Here is a 21861-nt window from a genome sequence, read left to right on the forward strand (position 1 = left end):
GTTGAGGTGAAAACTTTGAGTCGGAAGAGCCAGAAGTGAAGGTGGTATAGTTTGACTTCGCCACTTCGTCAAGATCTAGCTCGATGATTCCTTTCTGAGCCAGCTTCATGATGAGATCTTTCAGCACGAAACATTTTTCTGTCGGATGACTGATGAAGCGGTGGAATTTACAGTATCTTGGACTGTCGGTGCGATTCATCTCTTCTGGCCGTTTGCACTCAGGCAAACCAATCACCTTCTTTTCCAGCAAGTCTTCTAACATGGCAACCACATCAGGGTCGGGGAATGGATAAGTCTTCTCCTCAAGCTCCTTCAAAGTGCGTATACGCATCTCTTGATCACGAAAAGCTTCGGTTTGAATCGCCTTGCCTCGTGTGGATATTTTGACAGGAGATGTGTTGACCGTCATCGCTTCCTTGGTGGGTTTCCATGCAGCCTTTTCCACCTTTGTCCCAAGAACTTTGTCGTTCTTGTAGTCGACGATCGGTTCATTCTTCCCATGATGGGCGATGCTCAACTCCATGTCATGGGCGCGAGTGGCCAATTCCTCGAAAGTCCGTGGTTTAATGCCTTGAATGATGTATTGCAAACCCCATTGCATGCCTTGGATGCACATCTCGATTGAAGAGGTTTCCGAGAGCCTGTCTTTACAGTCGAGGCTTAGAGTGCGCCATCTGTTGATGTAGTCAATGACTGGCTCGTCCTTCCACTGCTTTGTGCTCGTTAGCTCTAGCATGCTCACAGTGCGGCGGGTGCTGTAGAAACGGTTGAGGAATTCCCGCTCTAATTGCTCCCAACTGTTGATGGACTAAGGCTCCAGATCCGTGTACCACTCAAAGGCGTTTCCTTTCAGCGAGCGCACAAACTGCTTGGCGAGGTAATCCCATTCGGTTCCTGCGTTGTTGCAGGTTTCAACGAAGTGGGCAACATGCTGTTTCGGGTTTCCCTTTCCATCAAATTGCATGAACTTTGGTGGTTGATAACCCCTCGGCATCCTTAAGGCGTCGATCTTCTTTGAATACGGCTTTGAGTACAACCCGGAGGTATTTGAGCTCCCTTTGTACTGTGCCTTGATGGTGTTGGTGATCATCTCTTGCAGCTGCTGGATAGAAAGAGATCCCATGAGTGCCGCTGCTTGGTCTGGCTCGGGCTTCGCATCGTTTTTCTCCACCTGAGGCTCATCTTCTGGGTTAGGGTTCTCGTCGTCATGTGGCTCCAGTCGGCTGACGAGTGCAGCGATTTGCAAGTCTTTTTCTTCCACAGTTCGGGTTAGCCTTGCGATTGCTTCATTCATCTGAGCCAGTTGTTCTTCAACGGAGGTAACGCCGATAGTCATGACTTGTGCGACCAATAGACGTGACTTTCCTTTAGACATCCAGGATGCTGATGAAGAACGTCGTTGGCTGCTTTGAGATGTCATCTTATGTGCCTCAGCATCATGCTTCGGTGCCCCCAGCGAGGTCAGGTTGATGACAGACTCACACCTTGGATGCTCCCCTTGCTCTTTTAGCGGCACCAATTTTGAAGTGGCATGTTGAAGAGCGGTTGTGGCGCCAATGGATTATCCGTTTGCGGCAGAAGTGCTTAGGATCCTTCCCTCAGTGGTTGCAAGAACGGCTTGTCCCTTGCTTGATGCCATTGACTTTGAGGTGTGCTTGGATTCCTTGAACGGAGAAAGAGATGAGAGGTAGAGATTGTCCCACTGGGCGTGCCAATTTGTGAACACGGAAAATTCCTGAAACGAAAGAGACAAGAAACGACGCGTACAAACAAATATTATGTATTTGAAGATTTTGGGTTACAATCTCTCTCTAATTTGATCATCTGATTCGATCTCCGTAAGGTGTGTATTTGTGGATGTGTGATTGATCCAATGGGCCGTTGGGCTTGATCTAAGGATGAACGTTCTTCAAGGGCCGTGGACTTGATCTTGAAGGTGAATTTGAGCGGATCTTCAAAGGGGCTTTTGGGCTTGATCTTTGAAGAACAGTGACGAACGGATCTCCAAGGGCTTTTGGGCTTGATCTTGAAGAACAGTGATGAACGGATCTTCAAGGGCTTTTGGGCTTGATCTTGAATAACGGTTTGATGTGTGGATTTGTCGACGTTGTTGATCCAAATGGCCGTTGGGGCTTGATCTTGGATGAGCGGATGATGAACGATGGTGCTTTCTTCAAGGGTCGTCGAGGCTTGATCTTGAATTGGTGGATGGTTGATCCAAGGGCCGTCAGGGCTTGATCTTGGAAGAACGATGAACGAAGAACGAAGAACACTTTCTTCAAGGGCCGTCGAGGCTTGATCTTGAATTGGTGGATGATTGTTGATCCAAAGGGCCGTTGGGGCTTGATCTTGGAAGAACGATGAACGAAGAACACTTTCTTCAAGGGTCGTCGGGGCTTGATCTTGGAAGAACGATGAACGAAGAACGAAGAAGGCTTTCTTGATTCTTCCGGAACCTGGATGCTTGAGAGCTTCGGAGTTTTAGAGCTTCAGAGCTTCAAGGTGTCATATGAATTGGTTCCCCCTCAAATGAATGAAATAGGCTTGTATTTATAGAATTTTCCAAGGCCTAATTTTGAATATAATATTCCAGATGAAATAAGTCGTTTCTGCCAGGTGTTGACACGTGTCCTGTTTGATGACTTTTCCAACTATTTCGATTTTTGTTTAGACACACGCTACGTGTAAAATTTATGTAATACATGAGCGTTGAAACTTTGATTTATCGGTCAACATTTATTTACCGAAATTTCGATGTCTACAGTTTGTTTTTTGCAATTTTTGGCATATGCAATCTCGAAGTATATACAAACATGTTTGACGATTGGATCATTGAAACTAGTTTCGTAGAATGCGTATCCCATCAAAACAATAGATTCACTAACACTTAAAAGAGTTTATTTATACTTTCATTAAGTATAACATAACTAGTGTAAATATTTTAAATTGAAGATCGAATTCATTCATTGTATTCATATAGGGTCAAGGAGTGTAGCTGTACAAAATTATCAAAATCGGAGTTAAAATAACCGTTAAATCGTGATTTTTCGTTTATAACCGTCGAAAAGTTTTGTCTTGTTACTTGATCTCTGAATGTTTGTTTTTTGCAATTTTTGGCGTATGCGATCTTGAAGTATATACAAACATGTTTGACGGTTGGATCGTTGAAACTAGTTTCGTAGAATGCGTATCCCATCAAAACAATAGATTCACCAACACTTAAAAGTTTATTCATACTTTCATCAAATATAACATAAGATTTTGTGGTATCCACTAGTGTAAATATTTTAAATTGAAGATCGAATTCATTCATTGTATTCATATAGGGTCAAGGAGTGTAGATGTAAAAAATCATCAAAATCGAAGTTAAAAGAACCGTTAAATCATGATTTTTTGTTTACAACCGTCGAAAATTTTGTCGCATTACTTGATCTCTGAATGTTTGTTTTTTGCAATTTTTGGCGTATGCGATCTCGAAGCATATACAAACAAGTTTGACGGTTGGATCGTTGAAACTAGTTTCGCAAAATGTGTATATCATCAAAATAATAGATTCACTAATACTTAAAGAGTTTATTTATATTTTCATTGAGTATAACATAAGATTTTGTGATATCCACTAATGTAAATATTTTAAATTGAAGATCGAAATCATTCATTGTATTCATATAGGGCCAAGGAGTGTAGTTGTAAAAAATTATCAAAATTGGAGTTAAAATAACCGTTAAATCGTGATTTTTCGTTTATAACCGTCGAAAAGTTTTGTCTCGTTACTTGATCTTTGAATGTTTTTTTTTTGCAATTTTTGGCGTATGCGATCTTGAAGTATATACAAACATGTTTGATGGTTGGATCGTTGAAACTAGTTTCTTAGAATGTGTATCCCATCAAAATAATAGATTCACTAACACTTAAGAGTTTATTCATACTTTCATCAAGTATAATATAAGATTTTGTGGTATCCCCTAGTGTAAATCTTTTAAATTGAAGATCGAATTCATTCATTGTATTCATATAGGGTCAAGGAGTATAGATGTAAAAAATCATCAAAATCGGAGTTAAAATAACCGTTAAATCGTGATTTTTCGTTTATAACCGTCGAAAAGTTTTGTCTCGTTACTTTATCTGTGATTGTTTGTTTTTTTTAATTTTTTGTTGATGAGATCTGGAAGCATATACAAACAAGTTTGACGGTTGGATCGTTGAAATTAGTTTCGTATAATTCGTATCCCATGAAGTTCAATGGTGTGTGTGTACATATATATATTTATTAAGTAGATTTAAATCTATTTATTTTGTATGTATAATTATTATAGTTTTTAGGGGTATAAAATTTAATATATATATATAACTATTATAGTTAATATTTTGGGGGTATAATTATTATAATTATTATAGTTAATTTAATATATATATATATAATTATTATAGTTTTTAGGGTATAAAATTGTTAAATTAATATATATAATTATTATCGTATTTTTTTAGGGTTATAAAATTATTAAATTAATATTATGCTTATCGTGTATCGTGTTACCCACGTGTATACCCGAACTAACCCGTTATCTTAACAGGTGCTTATCAGGTTACCCGATAACGACCCGTTTCCTTATCGTATCGACCCGAACACCTGTTAATTTCGTGTCGTGTCGTGTTGGGTTATCGGGTCGTGTCAGAAATTGTCAGGCCTTTGCAGTCATGAAGAATGACGCTCATACATGAAAGAAGCCAAACAATATTTATTATGACAACAAGTGTTTAAACTTTTCGTTTTGTGTTTTTAACGAGTCATTTTTAGTATATGCCAATTAATAATTTGCAAGTCATAAAAATGACTCATTGCAGATAACAAAGCCAAACAATATTCATTAGTGTAGAAACTTTATATTTGTATTCTTATGGAGTCACACATATTTGTCAACTTGTATAATAATTGAACGCTTTGTCTTTCTTAAATGGTACATGATTATGCTCATGTCGTTTAACGGCATTGGTTACTTGGATACTGATTAGGGATGGGCAATGGTTATGTGGGCGGGTAACCGCGGTTAATTTACCCATAACCGTTTAAGCTCATACCCGCATAACCGTTTACCCGCATAACCGTTTACCTGTTTGGTAATTGCCTAAACGGTTATACCCATACCCATAACCGTTTATAAACGGTTAACCATACCCATAACCGCATACCCATTTAACCGTAACCGTTTAATACCCGTTTACCCATTTATCCTTTTTAACCCGTTTATTATTATTTTTTTTTACCATTACCCTTTTTTCACCCGTCTACATGTTTTTAACAACTTGAAAATTTTAAAAAAATTGTCATAATTTTTTTTTTTTGACAATTAAACACCGTTATAGGTACATTCATCATACATTTCTATATTTTAATTTTTTAAGTCCTTATACCATTTCAATAATTGAAATAATAGTTTACGTACGATATTTTTAACTATTACCAATGAAGGTAAATATAATATTGGCTAAGTATTATTGGGTTACAAAAATTGTTTAGAAGACATTTCTGTCAAAGCATTTCTGTCAATTTCACGGTTACCCGCAAGGAATTTAAATTAATTTGGCCAATTCCTTGATGATGAGAATCATCATTCCTGTAGTAGTGTTATTGAGAGAATGACCGATGAATTCCTTGCTAATTTATTGGGTGCTAAGTATTATTGGATCGAGAACATGGTTTGTGTTAATTTTACATATATAAAATAAATGGGTAAACGGTTACCCGTTTATAACCGTGGTTAATACCCATAACCGCCCATTTAAATTTCGCGGGTAAACGGTTATATCCATAACCGTTTATTTATCTAAACGGTTACCCATAACCGTAACCGTTTAATTTAAATGGACGGGTAACCGCGGTTGCCCATAACCAATGGGTATTTGCCCATCCCTAATACTGATAATCCGTGTGCGTGTGCTTAGAGATTTATTGGGTGGATTTAGTGATTCGATTGATAGGATTCGATAGGCTGCAGCTTGCTTTTGCCAATTTGCATTTGCTTTTTATGAAAATCTTGTGTTATTGGTGTTAAAAGTGCAAAAATTCGCCATCTTCAAATTTGATGAATTTGTACCTACAAAACAATTAAACATCTTTTATCAATGACCAAAGACACGCCCACAGAGTGTTGTTGAGTTTGGTCAATAGCTTTCGATACCTAAGTCAAGTTTATCCGAAAAGAAAGAGAGTTTAAGAATAATTGCATAGCAAAAGCTTACTAGAAATTGGTAAAAAATGAGATCAATTTTCACCCTTCTTGGATCGATTGATAATGACGCTTGTTCTTGGGAAAACATTGTGAAATTCCTAATCAAAGATCAATCAAGACTTTACTCTACAGGTAAAATTCCATCTTTGCATAATCACAGCTTCTGCACGAAATTCTACTCTAACCAAACCATCTAGATATAAATCTACCAGAACAATTTCAAACAGTCCTAATGTGGAACAAGTGGAATTTGAAGATGTTAGTGAGATCGGAATTGCCATGGAGAGGAGGAGCGCAATCGACTCTGTACTGATGTACTTTGCTGTGCTCCTCTTCCGTTTCTTCATTCCATCCTCAGTTAAGTTAATGAGATAATGTTGAAAAAATGGGCAACTCAACATACGTCCAACTTGCTGCTGCGGATCTTCAATTTTCAGCGCCACTAGTTCACTCCTTAGCTGTTGGTTCCTAAACTTTGAACTCTTGGGGAACCATCTTTTAAGCCTGTCTGGCCAAAACCTAATGGTTTCCAAACACAACCATTCAGTTACGAACAACGCATGCTAAACCCGATATCTAAAGGACTAAAACTCAACAACAATGATCACCATAAAATCCGATCTTAACTATCGAGAGATTGATATTGGAAAAAAAACACAAAACAACCGTGACTTACAAATCCAATCTTTCATATATTGCCCGTCGCACTGAGGAGTTCAAGCCACAGGGAGTTGAACAGGTCCTATAACAAGTATAAAAGTAATAAGATTTCATCAGGATAATTAAAAAAAAACTAGTAAACTAGACCACAATTATGCATGAACAATGTTCTTTGGAACACAAAATGCCCATTATACCAGAAAGAGGTACTAACTTGCCATAGAAAATAGCAAGATACCGTGAGTCCAGCTGTCCCAACATCAAGAACTGGGAGCCAAAACATTTTATGACTTTGTTCAACAAAGTCATGAATGCGGTTGATTGTGCCAAAAGCCTATGATCCTATCAGGATGAGTGGATAGTACCCCCACCGGTTCAAAGCCTGTTGAATGAAAGCAATGGAAAACAATTGACATGAACTGCTATTGAATGTACATTTAAATGGTCTATAACACAGTTTGAGTCTGACCCTAGGAAACCAGTTGCAGCACAATACACCTTCATTTCTGCTCTTGAATCTGATTGGTAAACCAAATCTGACATGCCACCCGCCATCTATAATTTCTGAACCAGAATAATGATCTCAACAAGTGTAAAAGTGAGTGGAATTATTTGTCCGAAAAAATAAATGATAGCACCACTACATACATGTCTTGCATTCTCCAGCATGCTTATCACTTGAAAATATGTAAAAACCATTGTAAAGAACTGCACCCCAAAGTGGCATGTGAAATGTTATGAGGTTAAGCGCCTGTAAAAATGGGTGGAAAATCAGAGCACAGTGAAGAAAACTTAATTACATCAGGCAGCTATAGCCAGAACTCCAAATGACCGAATTGTGCAATAATGACTTGAGGTAGTTCTAGTACAAATGATGCTTTGATTTGTACAGATAAAACTTGTTTAGAATATACAACACAGTGTAGATATTGTTATTCATGCAGTTATACCATGAGTAGGACATAGATTTTACTCCATTATCATTGGTTATACATTTTTAATCTAAAGTTATGGTATATTGCAAACAAATCGATAAATATAGTATCGATGACAGCAGCTTCCACATTCCCCCCTGTAAAAATCCTCCCACATATCATATAAAAAAATCCTCACTTCCCCTCTATTTTTTTTTATAAGCACGGTGCACTACAATAATAAGCACACGACAAACTCTTTTGCAAAAGAATTCTAGAAATTCCTATGGTCTAGGAAACTAAAACATCGCAACTAATAGGTACTGCATCCTTACCTTTCCAGTACGCCCTGATTGTGACCAACACCATGTACCTAGGTGGCTATGGTTATTCCCAATAGAGCACACAAGTGTCACAACTAATGAAGTCCCAGTGAAGAGGAGAAAAAGAAGCAAATGAACTCTAATGAGCTTCACAAATTATACATAATGAAAACAGAATTTAGCATGTAGAAATAACTCCTTTCTCTAAAACCCTTATTCTATCTCTCACCGGAGGAACTGAAGAAGAAGCTACCTCTACATCACTGAAAGTAAAACGAGAGATCTTTTGCAACAGGTAAAAATGTCATACCCCAAACATACAAATGAAACATTGCCTCCATATCTTCAACATCAGTTTTGTGTCTAACAACTGTGCGGTGGAGTGTAAAAGCGATCGTGTTAGTCCATAAGAAAGACGCTACAAGGAAGAAATGAGTACTGTCTGGATGGATCCCTGAGCACGAAAGCAACTTACCTTATAATCACTTAGAACCCCGAATCAGATAAAATTGTTACATTATCCAAATGCACTTGTCTGGGAGGGAAAAGTGAGCTTACCCAACCATGCTGAAGAAGCTACAAAGCATATCCTGCATTCCAAAATAACAATAACAATAAAGTTTCCTTTTTTTTTTAACTTCCATTTTATTCAAAATTTAAGTTATACACTGAAGAACAACAAAGCCCTAAACCCTAAAATTTATCTTGAATCTTTCAGGCTCAAGTCATCAAGGTAAATCCATTATATAAAGCTAAGAGCTTCCCATTTTTCTAGCGATTTTAAAGAAATTAAATCCAAAGTTTTATAGACTTTGTTCAATTTCCGAGTTTTTACAAGTTTCCAGAAACAGAACCCACCATGTCACCGGCAATCGAGCAATCAGATCCAACAACGCAATCAACTCTTATCATTTTCAGCAAAGTTTAGAGAGAGAGAGAGAGAGAGAGAGAGAGAGAGATGGCGTACGGAGAGCGCGAGATAGAAGACGAGCTTGAAGGAGAGCTTGCGGAGCTCTTTGAAGAGGACGTAGCAGAGGACGATGAACCCCGACCCGACAAACGAGAGGCTCGCCTCTCCGGCGTTAACTGCCGTCAAGACTTCGCGATCGTAGGCCGTCAGACCTCCGGCGACTTGCCCCGTCGCCGCCATTTTGTTCTTTCACTCTCTCTCGATCGCGCCAATTAAATTTCGAATACTCGCCCTCATTCTCTCGGAATACAGAAACTTCAAAACGCTCCGTTTTCGTATTTTGAGTCTTGACGGCAATGGTCGGTATAGGGGTCTGCTGCTTTAATTTCGTTTGACGGGCGAAGGATACGAGTTGTTTGTTACATGTTTAATTACAAATTTGGAGCGCTATTGATTTGTATCCAACATGATTCATGATGGCTAATGTGTCAAATTCAATTTTCTTGAGATCATTTTTGGTGTTCTAATTTTCAACTAGTGTTTTTTATGATTATATCATGTTTATGTTTACGTCTTATTTAACACTGTTTTCAAAATAACTAAAAATTTTACCGTCAAACAAAAATATTTTATGATTCGTCATATAGAAAAATTATAGATGAAAAACACTTTCAATGCTTTTAAAAGTGTCAATTTGCTTCTACCACAAACACTTGTAACAAAAACCTTGTGCGGATTAAAAAACTCCATGCATACCCGCTTCTAATGACCTTGTGTGAGACTGTTTTCAGATAAATCGCCTAGTAGATGCTCTTCTCCATGAAAAAAGAAAAAACCTATTAGATATTTATCAAGGAGTCACTTGACTTTTGAATAAACATTTTAACAAGTTTTTCCTAAAATACATAGTAAAAACGCTTATGAGCAAAAGTGTTTTCTACTGTAGCCAAACGAGCCCGAAATTTCACCATTTTAGACTTCTGAAAAGGGAATATGTACCATGTGAAACTTTGTTCAAATTATTGTTTAAAATTTCTTCGAAACGGTCGATATTTCTACAGAAATATCCAAAAAATCAAAGAACACTATGGAAATGCGAAGTGAAGTCTAAACTTTACCTGATAGTATTTAGACTTAAATGGACAGATACTCGTCGATATTTCTAACATATGTTAAATATCGGAGAAACTTTTATATTTCGTCCAAACCAATGTTTGACTATCCTAAAGTTTTATTTTAAATTTTCATCATTTTCATCGAAAACAACCAATATCATATTGATATTTAATATATATGTCGATATTTTCATAAATTTAAATATTGATATTTTTACCGATACTAATATTTTAAACACTAATTCAAAGAAATGTCATCTCAAGTGCTTTTATCTCACATAAAGTGGCAGTTAACCAATTCTTCAATTTAGTCCTCAAAGAATATTCTCTCCTACTGAAGGATATCCATAATAATTTCTAACTAATTTTTTCGCTGTTAACTTAATTCTACACGAGAGAACATTCAGAATAAGACATGCTCATTTTGATAATTATTGTATTTTATATTATAGTGAATACTAAAAGATTTTGAAGTTAGGCTCGTGGGAAAAACCTTTCATAAATTTATTATACTTGATTTATCGAACCGTATTCACGTCACATTGAAAATTCGCTCCCGCATTCAAGATGGATAGTTTTCAAATTTTCGTTGGGGCAGTTGTTGAAATTCCTGAGATTACTGTGAGGACGTAATCAGAAAGGGAGAAAGTGGGGCTGTATATTACTGGTGTTGGAACTTGGGAGTCTACCTGGATTAGGTTTCTGTCTATTATCAATCAAGTGTTTCATTTCTTTAATCCAACCACATGGATCATTAATAGACGTGATATCCGTTTTTTAATAACAGTTTGGAAAAAGAAAAAAAGTATTTTTTTGTTATTACGAATCACAGTTTGACACATATGCATAAATTTTCTCACATTTTTAACGAATGGCTTTAGTACGTATTTATGTCAGTTTTTAATTTGCATGTCACGAAGAATGACACTCATTAAATGAAAGAAGCCAAGCAATATTTATTTTGACATGAGTGCTTAAACTTTTCCCTCTGTGTTTCGTTTTGTGTTTTGAAAGAGTACATAAACTTTAGGTTTTGTACGGGTCACTCATATATGTCAACTTGTAAAGTTGCAGTTTTCTTACTATAAAAAAGCCAAACAGTGTTCATTTGTTACACCCCACATCGTTCAGGGGAGTGGATCTTATAAGCTTTGTATGTATATTCTCATCTCTACCTAGCAAGAAACTTTTTGGAAGCTTATTGGCTTCGGATTCCATCGGAACTTCGAAGTTAAGCGAGTTAGCGCGAGAGTAATCCCAGGATGGATGACCCACTGGGAAGTTCTCGTGTGAGTTTTCAGAAACAAAACCATGAGGGCGTGGTCGGGATCCAAAATGGACAATATTGTGCTACGGCGGAGTCGAACGCGAATGTGATGGGGTCCGGGTCGGGATGTGACATCATTACAAAGTATAATATATTTGAATTCCTTTCTTTTTTCTTTTAATCAATACAAATTGTTTTTTGTATTAATTATTTCCAATTTTCTTTGCCCTAATTTTTTGCCTCACTTGTTATCATACTTTTGATGCTACTATTACTATCCTCCTCATTTGGTGCTACATAAACAAATGGCCTGACAACTAACCCTTCATCGAAGTCTTGAAGACCTTCTAAGATCACAACCACATCACTCATCCTAGGCCTTTGCTTTGGATTGTGGCTCAAGCAACTGTAAGCCAATGCAGCCGCCTTTCGAGCCCCTCGGATCGAATACTGTCCCTCCATCATTGGGTCTATAATCCCGTCGAGCTTTCTCGTATCCTTCAAGCGAGGTTTTGCCCACTCCACAAGTTTCTGTTCACGACTGGGGCAGGTATTATCTATGCACCGTTTACCTGTCAATAGCTCTAGCAGAACAACTCCAAAACTATAGACGTCACTCTTGGTAGTCAAGCAACCTGTATTCAATTAAGTACGTACTAAACTTGATTAGTTTGACTTATGAGAGTCTAAACAACTAATTAAGTACTAAACGTGATTGGCTTACCTGTCATGATGTATTCAGGGGCTGCATACCCCTGTGTCCCTATTATACGTGTAGTTATATGTGTGTCCTCTCCTTCTGGACCGTCCTTTGCTAACCCGAAATCCGAAAGTTTAGCTGTATAATCCTGGAAGGGTAAAAAATTGATTCAAAAATTCAACCTTACAACTTTGCAGTTTTTGAATGAGCCTCCTGAATGCGTCCAATTATTTATGATGATCAAGTCACTTTCGATTTTTGCTTAGTTGTGTTGGATTTTTTTTCGACTTATGTAGCACGGAAAAAGAAGTGAAAAAGATCACATAACTTCAGCAAGATGTAAGGGAGCTCCGAAAGAAGAACATACAGAGTCCAGCAGAATATTCGAAGTCTTAAAATCTCGGAATATGACAGGCTTGTGATCTGCTTCATGGAGGAACGCTAAGCCCTTCGCTGCCCCAACGGCGATTTTCATTCTTTTCGACCACGACAGAGGAGTAGAATAACCTGCATATGTGGAGTACTTGTTAAACAAACTTTTTGCAGGTGATTAATTAACACAAATTTATCGAGAAAAAATGGAAAAACAACTCACTTCTGAAGAGTTGATTTTCTAAGCTTCCCCCTGCCATGTATTCATAAACTAGGAGCCTGTGCTCGTCTTCACAACAATATCCAATCAGCTTCACAAGATTTTGATGCCTCAGCTGCCCAAGAAATACAATTTCTGCCTACAAACAAAGAGAAAGAAAAAAATGCAATGCCATTTATATGAAGAAGGCCATTATGGTCATTTGAAATTCAAACGTTAACGTTAAGTGTAGTAATTTTCACATTCTCAGTTTCTCCTTTATCAACACTCTCCTCCCTTTATTTTTTCCGTTATTTCCCTTCATTTTATTCAATCATAAAGTTAAGAAAAAAGAAAGAAGGACAGTAGGAGAAATGAGAGTGCAAAAATCATTTTTGACGCGCAATAGATACACATGTAGGAAACGAACCAGCCATTCTTTGTGGCCTTGCAAACCATCCAAGTCCAACAGCTTGACAGCCACAGGCTGAGCCTTCAATCCAGGCCTAACCTTGTCACCAACAAACCCTTTGAACACGGGTCCAAACCCACCTTCCCCGATCAGACTACTCCATGAAAAATTTCTTGTGACAACTCCAAGCTCCGCGAGCGAAAACACGTGAAGGTTGAGGCTGATGAGGGGGTTGGAGAGATCGTCTGCAAAGAGAGCCGAGCTCAGATCATTGCTTATATCCGAGATGGAGAGTCTCTGCTGCAGTGATGGGGTTTGCTTAAGAACTGGCTGCTGCAGGCGGCTCTCTGGATCTGTAGTGCTCTTGTAACAGCCTGGGATGATGCATTTCCATGTGAGGATTTTCTTTTCAGTCATATATCTTGAGAAAAAAAAAGACTTGGAAATTAATTAATTTGTTGTAATGATGAGGAAGTTGTTATGTATATATGAATGTGAAGGCTGCTTATATATATACATGTACATATACATATATATATATATATATGTGCATGCATATATTCTACCAAGCCATCTGCACATCTTCGTATTTTGTTGGGGACGGCTATAATCACTTGCCTACCTCTTTGACTTGTACACCACTAACTTCTTTTAGAAAATTATGAACCAACCGCACAAACTACAGCAGCACCAAACAAGTTACAGTTTAAAACTCTCATTTTTTTCAATAATAAAATGGCCATAAGTAGTTGGGCGTGTTGAAAGTACCAATCCCAGATCGGAACAAAGAGAGATTTTACATATAATTATAAGTAGTTAAGCCAGTCTCTATATTAATGGAACCTCAATTTTTTTTCAGCTCTAATCTAAAACCTATATATGGGGTTATATTTGTTTATCAATTTCATTATCATGTCCAGTGGGGGTAGGTGTGATTAATTGGCTGTGCTGAATTATGTATTTTGGTTAATAAGGTGTTAGCGGGTCAAGATCAGCTTCAGCCAGCTGGAGTGCAAATATACCAAATGTGTATTTCGTCAATATACTTTGTAGAACTAAAACATGTCTTTTGGGCGAACTGAAAACTCATGTGCACGACGAACGATATAAAACAAACCAAAAACTGTATACGTACAGATAAGCATTGACATGCAGGAAGGAACTGAAAAAATGGCCAAGTATCTTCACCGAAAAAAAAAAAAATACTAATAAAAAGAATTTAAAATTTTTGAATTTTAAGGAAAATGGTAAAATAAAAAAAAAATAAATATTATTAGAATTGATTTTTTAATGTAAAAATATGATTTTTCGTTAAAATAAATAATACTAACAGATTTTCGTTAAAATTTAAAAAAAAAAATTCGCCTAATACTTACCTTCACACATGTCGACATTGCTGAATTAATTCAAGGATTAATAATTTCAAACCACAATCTTCTCATGTTTTTTAAATTACAATTTCATATTTATTGTAATATCAAATCACTATCAGGTATTTTTATTAATTTCTCTGCTAAAGGAGCATGAAGCGGTCGCACTCCCTTGGATTAAGAAATTAATTAAAAATTAAAAATAACATCATTTAAATATTTTTATAAAAAATGTAGGACCCACCCCTACAATTAAAAATAAAATCACCCTTCCATCACATTCTACCCGACGACATCGGTCTTACCCATCTCCGGGCAACCCAACCTCACCCATCTCCTCTGCAACTCCAAATCGCCCTTCGCCACCATCCCCATGACCTTCACCCGCCTCACCACCACCACCCTAAACCCAGATAAATTTTCTGTCCATTTTCATAAAAAAAAAAAAAAAAAAAGGTAAATTTTTTGAAAACCCAAATTCGTCAAATCCAATTCGAACAAGAAAATCTCACTATCCTTCTCACCGTTAGCCAATAGTCCACCTATTACTCATCTTCTACTAAATCCCAGCACAAAGGTGCCTCAAATTGCCAAGGTTTTGACTAAGGAACTCATGCCCATGACTACAATTAGATCGACATAGGAAAAGTAGCGGGCTTCGATGATTGTGAGGTCGAGGTCGCCGTGCAGGTAGGTCACTCGCTCTGACGTCTTTTCGGTCATTTCGTCGGCGATCAATGTACAAAACCCTAATTTTGTATACGAGATTTACTGAGTGGGTGTGAATAGTGAGAAAAAGCTGGGTTTATGGGGTTTGGCGTTGCTTGTAGGCAGAGGAGATGGGAGTTGCAGAGAAAACTCGTGGTGTCTGGGAGAGAGGAGGGAGTTGCAGAGGATATGGGTGAGGATGGGGCGCCAGGAGATGGGCGAGGTTTTGGGTTGAAAGAGGAAGAAGGTTGATTTTATTTTTAATTGTAAGGGTTGCAGAGGATATGGGTGAGGATGGGGCGCGAGGAGATGGGCGAGGTTTTGGGTTGAAAGAGGAAGAAGGGTGATTTTATTTTTAATTGTAAGGGTTGGGTCACATATTTTTTTTATATAAATATTTAAATGATTTTAAATTTTAAATTTAATTGGTCTAGGGAGTAGATCAACTTCAAATCAAGTCAGCATTTAATAGAGAAACTAACAGAAAAATTGACCAAAGTCTAACATTGCAACAAATTCATAAAATGAAGTATAACATTTTAATTTTTAAAATATGAGATATGAAATTGTGGTTCGATACATAATTAAGATAATTTTGTATAATTTATTTTAAAATGAATAAAAAATTTCTAATGCTGCGAAATTTTTTTATTAAAAAAGGGCTAATAAAATTAGCATATGCCTCGCAACTGATCTCATGGAGTCATAGTCGAACCATGGATGCTAATTGATGAAGAAGGTAAAAACTGGAAAGGTACCAGATTTCATGGTCAAAAGGGAGGAAGGGGGGTGAACAAATCAATCTACCAGATGCAACTTGTACACTAATTCGTGGGAATTTTACCAAACTCCTCGCGTGCATGCTTTTTGAAATGACAGTGCACGAGCATCTAGCACTTGCATCGACTTTTGATGTACTATTCTCATTTTAATTTTACACATCATAATAAACAAAGAATTAGAAGAAAAAAAAGTAAATTCTACATATAATATTCAGGTGTTGTCCGCCTTTCATGATTTTTTTTTTTTAATTTCAAGTAATTAAGCATGTATCCTCAATGTACTTTCATGAACTAAATTAGTGAACTTGTGCGATTTACACATTAAAAAAGTTATCATATATATACTATTCTTTATTTCAATCATTAAAGAAGGATTCCAACCATGAATTATCACGTTATGTGATCTAAAAAATATGATTCAAGTAGATGATCTCTCTAACATCACCTAATCCATAACATTTTATACATCAGTTTAGGTCAATAAAAATTAAATAAAATTTATAACCACTTGTATTATGACTTTTAGTATACCGGCCAACACACTGAAAAGTCTCTCATAACCTACCGCCAACCACATAATAATATAAAATTATGGATTTCACAGCAGACAAACAATAATAAGCCCCTTAATTAATGATTAAATGATTTATAACTTATCATTTGGACCGCAACTTCGTATGAGTTATACCTGGATTAAACCCAATGCAGTGCAAGGGAATTGGACCGAAAATAATAAGCCACAAATTATTAAACCAGTTGCAAGAATAATTTAGTTATATGATCTAAAGAAACGATTTTCTTACACTTTTACAAAGAAAATGCTAGAATCAGACCTGCATAATTCAATTCATGCAAGATTCATTGTGAGTCACATAAGATTTTATTGTCCAGAACTAATCACGCGCAAAATGCTCCTAATAAGTTGACCATCAAGAATCGTTATCCACAAAGTTAAACGATTTGAGTCGTGGTAGCTACACATAACTGAAATCTTTGTATAGAAAAACAAGTAATGTATAAGTTCCTTGCGTGCAATATCGGTTTAGGTTTTCTCTTTGATTTGGTCAAAACCATCCCTTGATTCCTGTTCTTCCTTTTTCCATTACTAAATTCGAATTCAAACTTGCAGTAGGTGTACAGAACCCATATTGTTTCGAGACTCAGAATTAAGTCATAGTGGGTTGTTGCCATATTTCGACCACATTTGGCTCTTAGTTTGTCACACATTAAATCATCAATTAAATGTTAAAAAATAAGCGACTTGGTTCTTAAATATAAAAAAATATATATATATATATATATTATTTATTAAAGTACATGTAATAAGACTAATTGAGGTTTTCAAAATTCTTTGGACCAAAATCCACACTCGATTTATCAAAGTATTGGTAGGAGTACATATATAAACCCTACAACACATAAATTCTCATTCATCATTGATTTGAAGACCTGCTCTAACAAACAATCAGAGTTGAGCAACGAGGAAATATGCATGAACGAATGGTAATAATGCACGTACGTATCAATTTGGATTTAAACAACCACACTGCCAGTCAACTTTCTTAAGTTCATATAATGGAATGTTTTATGTATATTATGTAAGCGATGAAACACTTGATAAGATACGATAAATTGAAGCTTAATCGCCTCACACATAAACCTAGGGATTGGAGAAGGACATAGTCTAGCTCATATATATTGTAAAATGCTATCCCTGCTAAGATCAACCACATGTGAGCGTGTATATGCTTTCAAAGATTCACGTGTATGTGTCTATAGTACGGTTAAATGCAACAAAATATCTTGTATAATTGTCCTTTGATGTGAATTTGATGAAGTTACCATTTTGGTGTGAATTTGATCATGTGGGTCACGCCAAGATTCACTACTGATATTTAACACAAATTTAAAAAACCCTAACTAATTAAGACGCACCAAAATTTGGTGGAAGTTGGCTGATGAGAGAGTATATGTGCATCACCATCACCCACGAAAGGGAACCAACCAAACCAACCCCCAAAAGCACCACCCCACATATAATTTCCACACCCACACACACACTATCTTCACGGTAAAATTATTTTATTCTCTCACCAATCAATTTCCAAAATTAGTGCAAAAGCTCATATTCTAGGATAAATTAGTAATAAGCTGTGATTTATATATACCTTACCACCCAAACAACCTCAAAAACAGAAAGAACTAATCTCTCTCTCTCTCTCTCTCTCTCTCTCATGATCAAAAACTCCTAAAATGTTACCCTTCTTTCTCAGCCCCGTCTCCTTATACGCCATCTATGTCCGCCGTTGCTTTGCAGGCTCCGGCCTCTCCCAGCAAACCCTACAACTCGACAATGATCAAACCACACTCCACTTCTGGGGTCCCAACCCTAAACTTTCTAACCAAACCCAAAACCCCGAAAAACCTTCACTCGTTCTAATCCACGGCTTTGGCCCCGCCGCCATGTGGCAGTGGCGGAACCAAGTCCAGTTCTTCTCCCCCCACTTCAACGTCTACGTCCCCAACCTTGTCTTCTTCGGGAATTCCACCACCGGATCCCCAGAGCGAACCGAGGTCTTTCAGGCATCCTCGGTCGCCAAGATGATGGAGAAGGTCGGCGTGGAGAGATTTAGTGTGATGGGGACGAGCTACGGCGGCTTTGTGGCGTACCACTTGGCGAGGATGTGGCCGGAGAGAGTGGAGAAGGCGGTGATTGCCAGCTCTGGGGTTAACATGAGGAGAGGAGATCACGAGGCGCTCTTGAAGAGGGCAAAGTTGGAAAAGATTGAAGATCTCATGTTGCCTTCCACGGCGGCTCAGCTCAACAAGTTACTCACCCTCGCCATGGCCCGGCGGCTCGACATCATTCCCGACTTTTTCTTAAGCGACATAATACATGTAAGTAGAAATGAATAATGTCATTTAGACACACAAAACAGATATGATACACAATGCTTTAATCAATTTGGGCACATTTACATTGATTTTGTGTGACTTAATAGCATTTTTACTTTGATTTTGTGTGACTTAATAGCATTTTTGCACAAAAAACTTAATAATACTTCTCTAATACGTGTGGATCCACATCAACATTACGTGTCTAAATAGTGTTACTAGTTTAATTGTGAATTTAATTCAGATTTATATACAGTAATTAGTCACCGTTACACCTCTTTTTCTTGGTATTATAGTTGTCTGTTTAATATGGACGGCGAATGAATTTTGTTGGATGTGTCATGTGGTCCATACGTATAGATACGTGTTTTTCTTCAATCTTGGTAAGTTAGGTGGGATTAGATTAGATGGGACCTATGACAAATGCTTAATTATTAGTTAATAACAAATTTAGTCTTGATTTTAGCTAGGGGTATTAATTAAGTAATCAAATATTGTACGCCCAAACATTTGTTACAAGTATATTTAATTAAGAGAGAAAATGTTAGTGTGAGTGCAGTTGTGCGTGATGAAGTTCTGATCATTGATGCATATGAGTTTCATGGTAAGATATCCGCATGTATTTATGATTAAAAACCATTCATGCATAAATAATATAGCGATAATGATATGTATTTGCGGTTATAAATCACTCATGTATACCGTGAAAACATGTAATAGACCTGTAACTTAATAGTGTTGAATGTAGAAATTGTACTCTGATAAGAGAAAAGAAAAGATGGAGCTTCTAAAGGGACTCACTCTTGGACGAGAAGACACACCAAACATATCTCCTCTTCCCAACAAGGTCATATTACATATCAATTAATTTGTGCGTAATTTGATATTAATTAATTTAAGGGGTTTGGAAAATCAGTTTTACTTAATTAATATTGCAATTTGGTTTCTAGGAGGTGTTGATAGTGTGGGGAGAGAAAGACCAGATCTTTCCTTTGGAGATGGCTACTGAACTCAACGAGTATGTGTCACCAAGTTCAACATTTTTATCATTAATTTTATCTATAAATAATTAACCAGTTTAATTGGTAGTTCTGGTGAGTAATTAACATTTGGGTTCTTGATTAATTATCTAACTTTTTTTTTCTGAACAATGCAGGCTTCTTGGACCGAAGACGAAATTGGAAGTGATAAAGAACACAGCGCATGTACCCCAAGTTGAAAATCCCGCTCAATTTAACAACATTGTAAAAAGTTTCTTGTGTGACTCTTGAATATTTTTTTGGCCTGGAGGATTTGAAACTGTTATATTATATTTAACCGGAGAAGTACAATACTCCATATCACTTGAAATACAAATACAAATATGTTTGCCTTAACACACATTCTTGGTTTAATTAAAAACTGCAAATAATTTTCAGCTTTTGTTTTTTTTTTTTGAAAATTGAAAACTCGTTTGGTGATTATTTCAGTTTTTACCAAACAGATTTTTACCAAACAGTTTTAAATTACTATTAATTGACCTTAGACGTCAAGTGACACACCCTGACCCAGAATGTCCACTAGGACTCCAAATCGAGTTGTGCTGACCGACACCTGGAAGGTGATGAAGCCATAAAGTATAATGATGTGGAAAATGTGAATAAATTTAAACCTAAAACGTCTAATTACCAGAGTGCGCGGTGAGCTGGTGTGAACCTATTTTACACGCGACGTCAGAGCATAAGTAAAGTACAGTAGTGTGGGCAAGAATCATACCCTCAAGAAGTAACCACCTATACAAAGAATTGCCATGAATCCTCATCAATACGAACATTCAACAGTTGAAACTTGGAGGGGCGCAAAATCGAAAATGTGAGTGGGCAAAAATAAAGCTTTTTAAAATCATTTATCTTTCCAAAATAATAATAACCCCTCACCGTAAAACCCATATATTTTCCCATAAAATAATACTATATATGTTTATAGAAATCATGCTCGAGAATAGTGAAAACCAAGCATTTGCCATGTCAATTACATTACATATTAGTATATACATTATTATAGTTATGCATACTGTTGTTTGGGGCTGCGGACGCTTAGGTAAACACCGGGTGAGTATATATTTATATTGATGATAGTGATGGTAGTGTATGTGGTTGTGTTGAGATAAATTTAATGTTTATTATCTTGCACCCCGATGTTAGTGCTCCGCTTGAGGCCAGGGCCTAGCCTTCACGTGATCGTTCACCTCTTGCACCATACGCTCACCTTGGATCCAAGGCAGGTGTCAGCCTGTTGTACAGACCACATTAGGTGGTTCCGACTCGTAGGTGACTTGTGATACTTCGCACAACCTTCACATGATCGTAGCACTTGAGAATAATTATTTCCACATAGCCTGTCGTACAGACCACATACGGTGGTTCCGACTCGTGTGCAGGAGTTTGTTTATGAGTTATAAGCTTAGCTGTACAGGTCATGTTAGGTGACTCCGACTGATATATTATTTTACGTTGATTTAATTCACCTAGCTTACTTATTTCAACAGTCACATCCTCGGCTCGACTTTGCCGTAGCACGATATTGTCTGCTTTGGGCCCCGACCACACCCTCACAGTTTTGTTTATGGGAACTCACACGAGAACTTCCCAGATGGTCACCTATCATGGGAATGCTCTTGCCTGAACTCACTTAACTTCGGAGTTCCGATAGAATCCGAAGCCAGTGAGTTCCCAAAAGATATCATGCTAGGTAGAGATGAGAATATATTTATAAGGCTTAGATGATCCATTCCCCTGTGCGATGTGGGATGTTACATCAAGTACAGTAAAACTTTTATATAGAAAGTTGGGACTAGACCAATTTTATAACTTACTTAATAGAGGTGTAGTTAAAAAAAAAGATTATTTATTTATCCTTAATAAATGTTATAATTCTTAAATATGATTTTTTGGGCACAAAATATTTTATTTCTTGCACGTATGTACTTTTTTTACTTGTACTCCTTTCTCCTTGATACCCAAGG

The 21861-nt window shown here is 37.0% G+C and overlaps 2 protein-coding genes and 1 pseudogene across 2 annotated transcripts; 1 reads left to right on the forward strand and 2 right to left on the reverse strand.

Annotated features, from left to right (window-relative positions):
* Positions 1-6242: 6242 nt before the first annotated feature.
* On the reverse strand, positions 6243-9449 carry LOC103455763 (G-protein coupled receptor 1-like; annotated as a pseudogene).
* A 2122-nt stretch (positions 9450-11571) lies between these two features.
* On the reverse strand, positions 11572-13619 carry LOC103455765 (serine/threonine-protein kinase RIPK-like). Its single transcript, XM_008395355.4, has 5 exons — positions 13121-13619; positions 12715-12850; positions 12487-12626; positions 12144-12267; positions 11572-12054 (listed from the first exon to the last, which is right to left on the reverse strand). Exons 1-5 carry the CDS (start codon positions 13517-13519, stop codon positions 11648-11650), a joined length of 1206 nt encoding a protein of 401 aa, XP_008393577.1. The 5' UTR covers positions 13520-13619; the 3' UTR covers positions 11572-11647.
* Positions 13620-17767: 4148 nt separating this feature from the next.
* LOC103455766 (uncharacterized) lies at positions 17768-20233 on the forward strand. The gene is made up of 4 exons (XM_008395356.4): positions 17768-18860; positions 19606-19704; positions 19808-19875; positions 20014-20233. Exons 1-4 carry the CDS (start codon positions 18216-18218, stop codon positions 20126-20128), a joined length of 927 nt encoding a protein of 308 aa, XP_008393578.1. The 5' UTR covers positions 17768-18215; the 3' UTR covers positions 20129-20233.
* The last annotated feature ends 1628 nt before the right edge of the window (positions 20234-21861 follow it).

This window comes from Malus domestica, chromosome 15 (assembly GCF_042453785.1).
Source record: "Malus domestica chromosome 15, GDT2T_hap1".
NCBI classification, from domain to species: domain Eukaryota; kingdom Viridiplantae; phylum Streptophyta; class Magnoliopsida; order Rosales; family Rosaceae; genus Malus; species Malus domestica.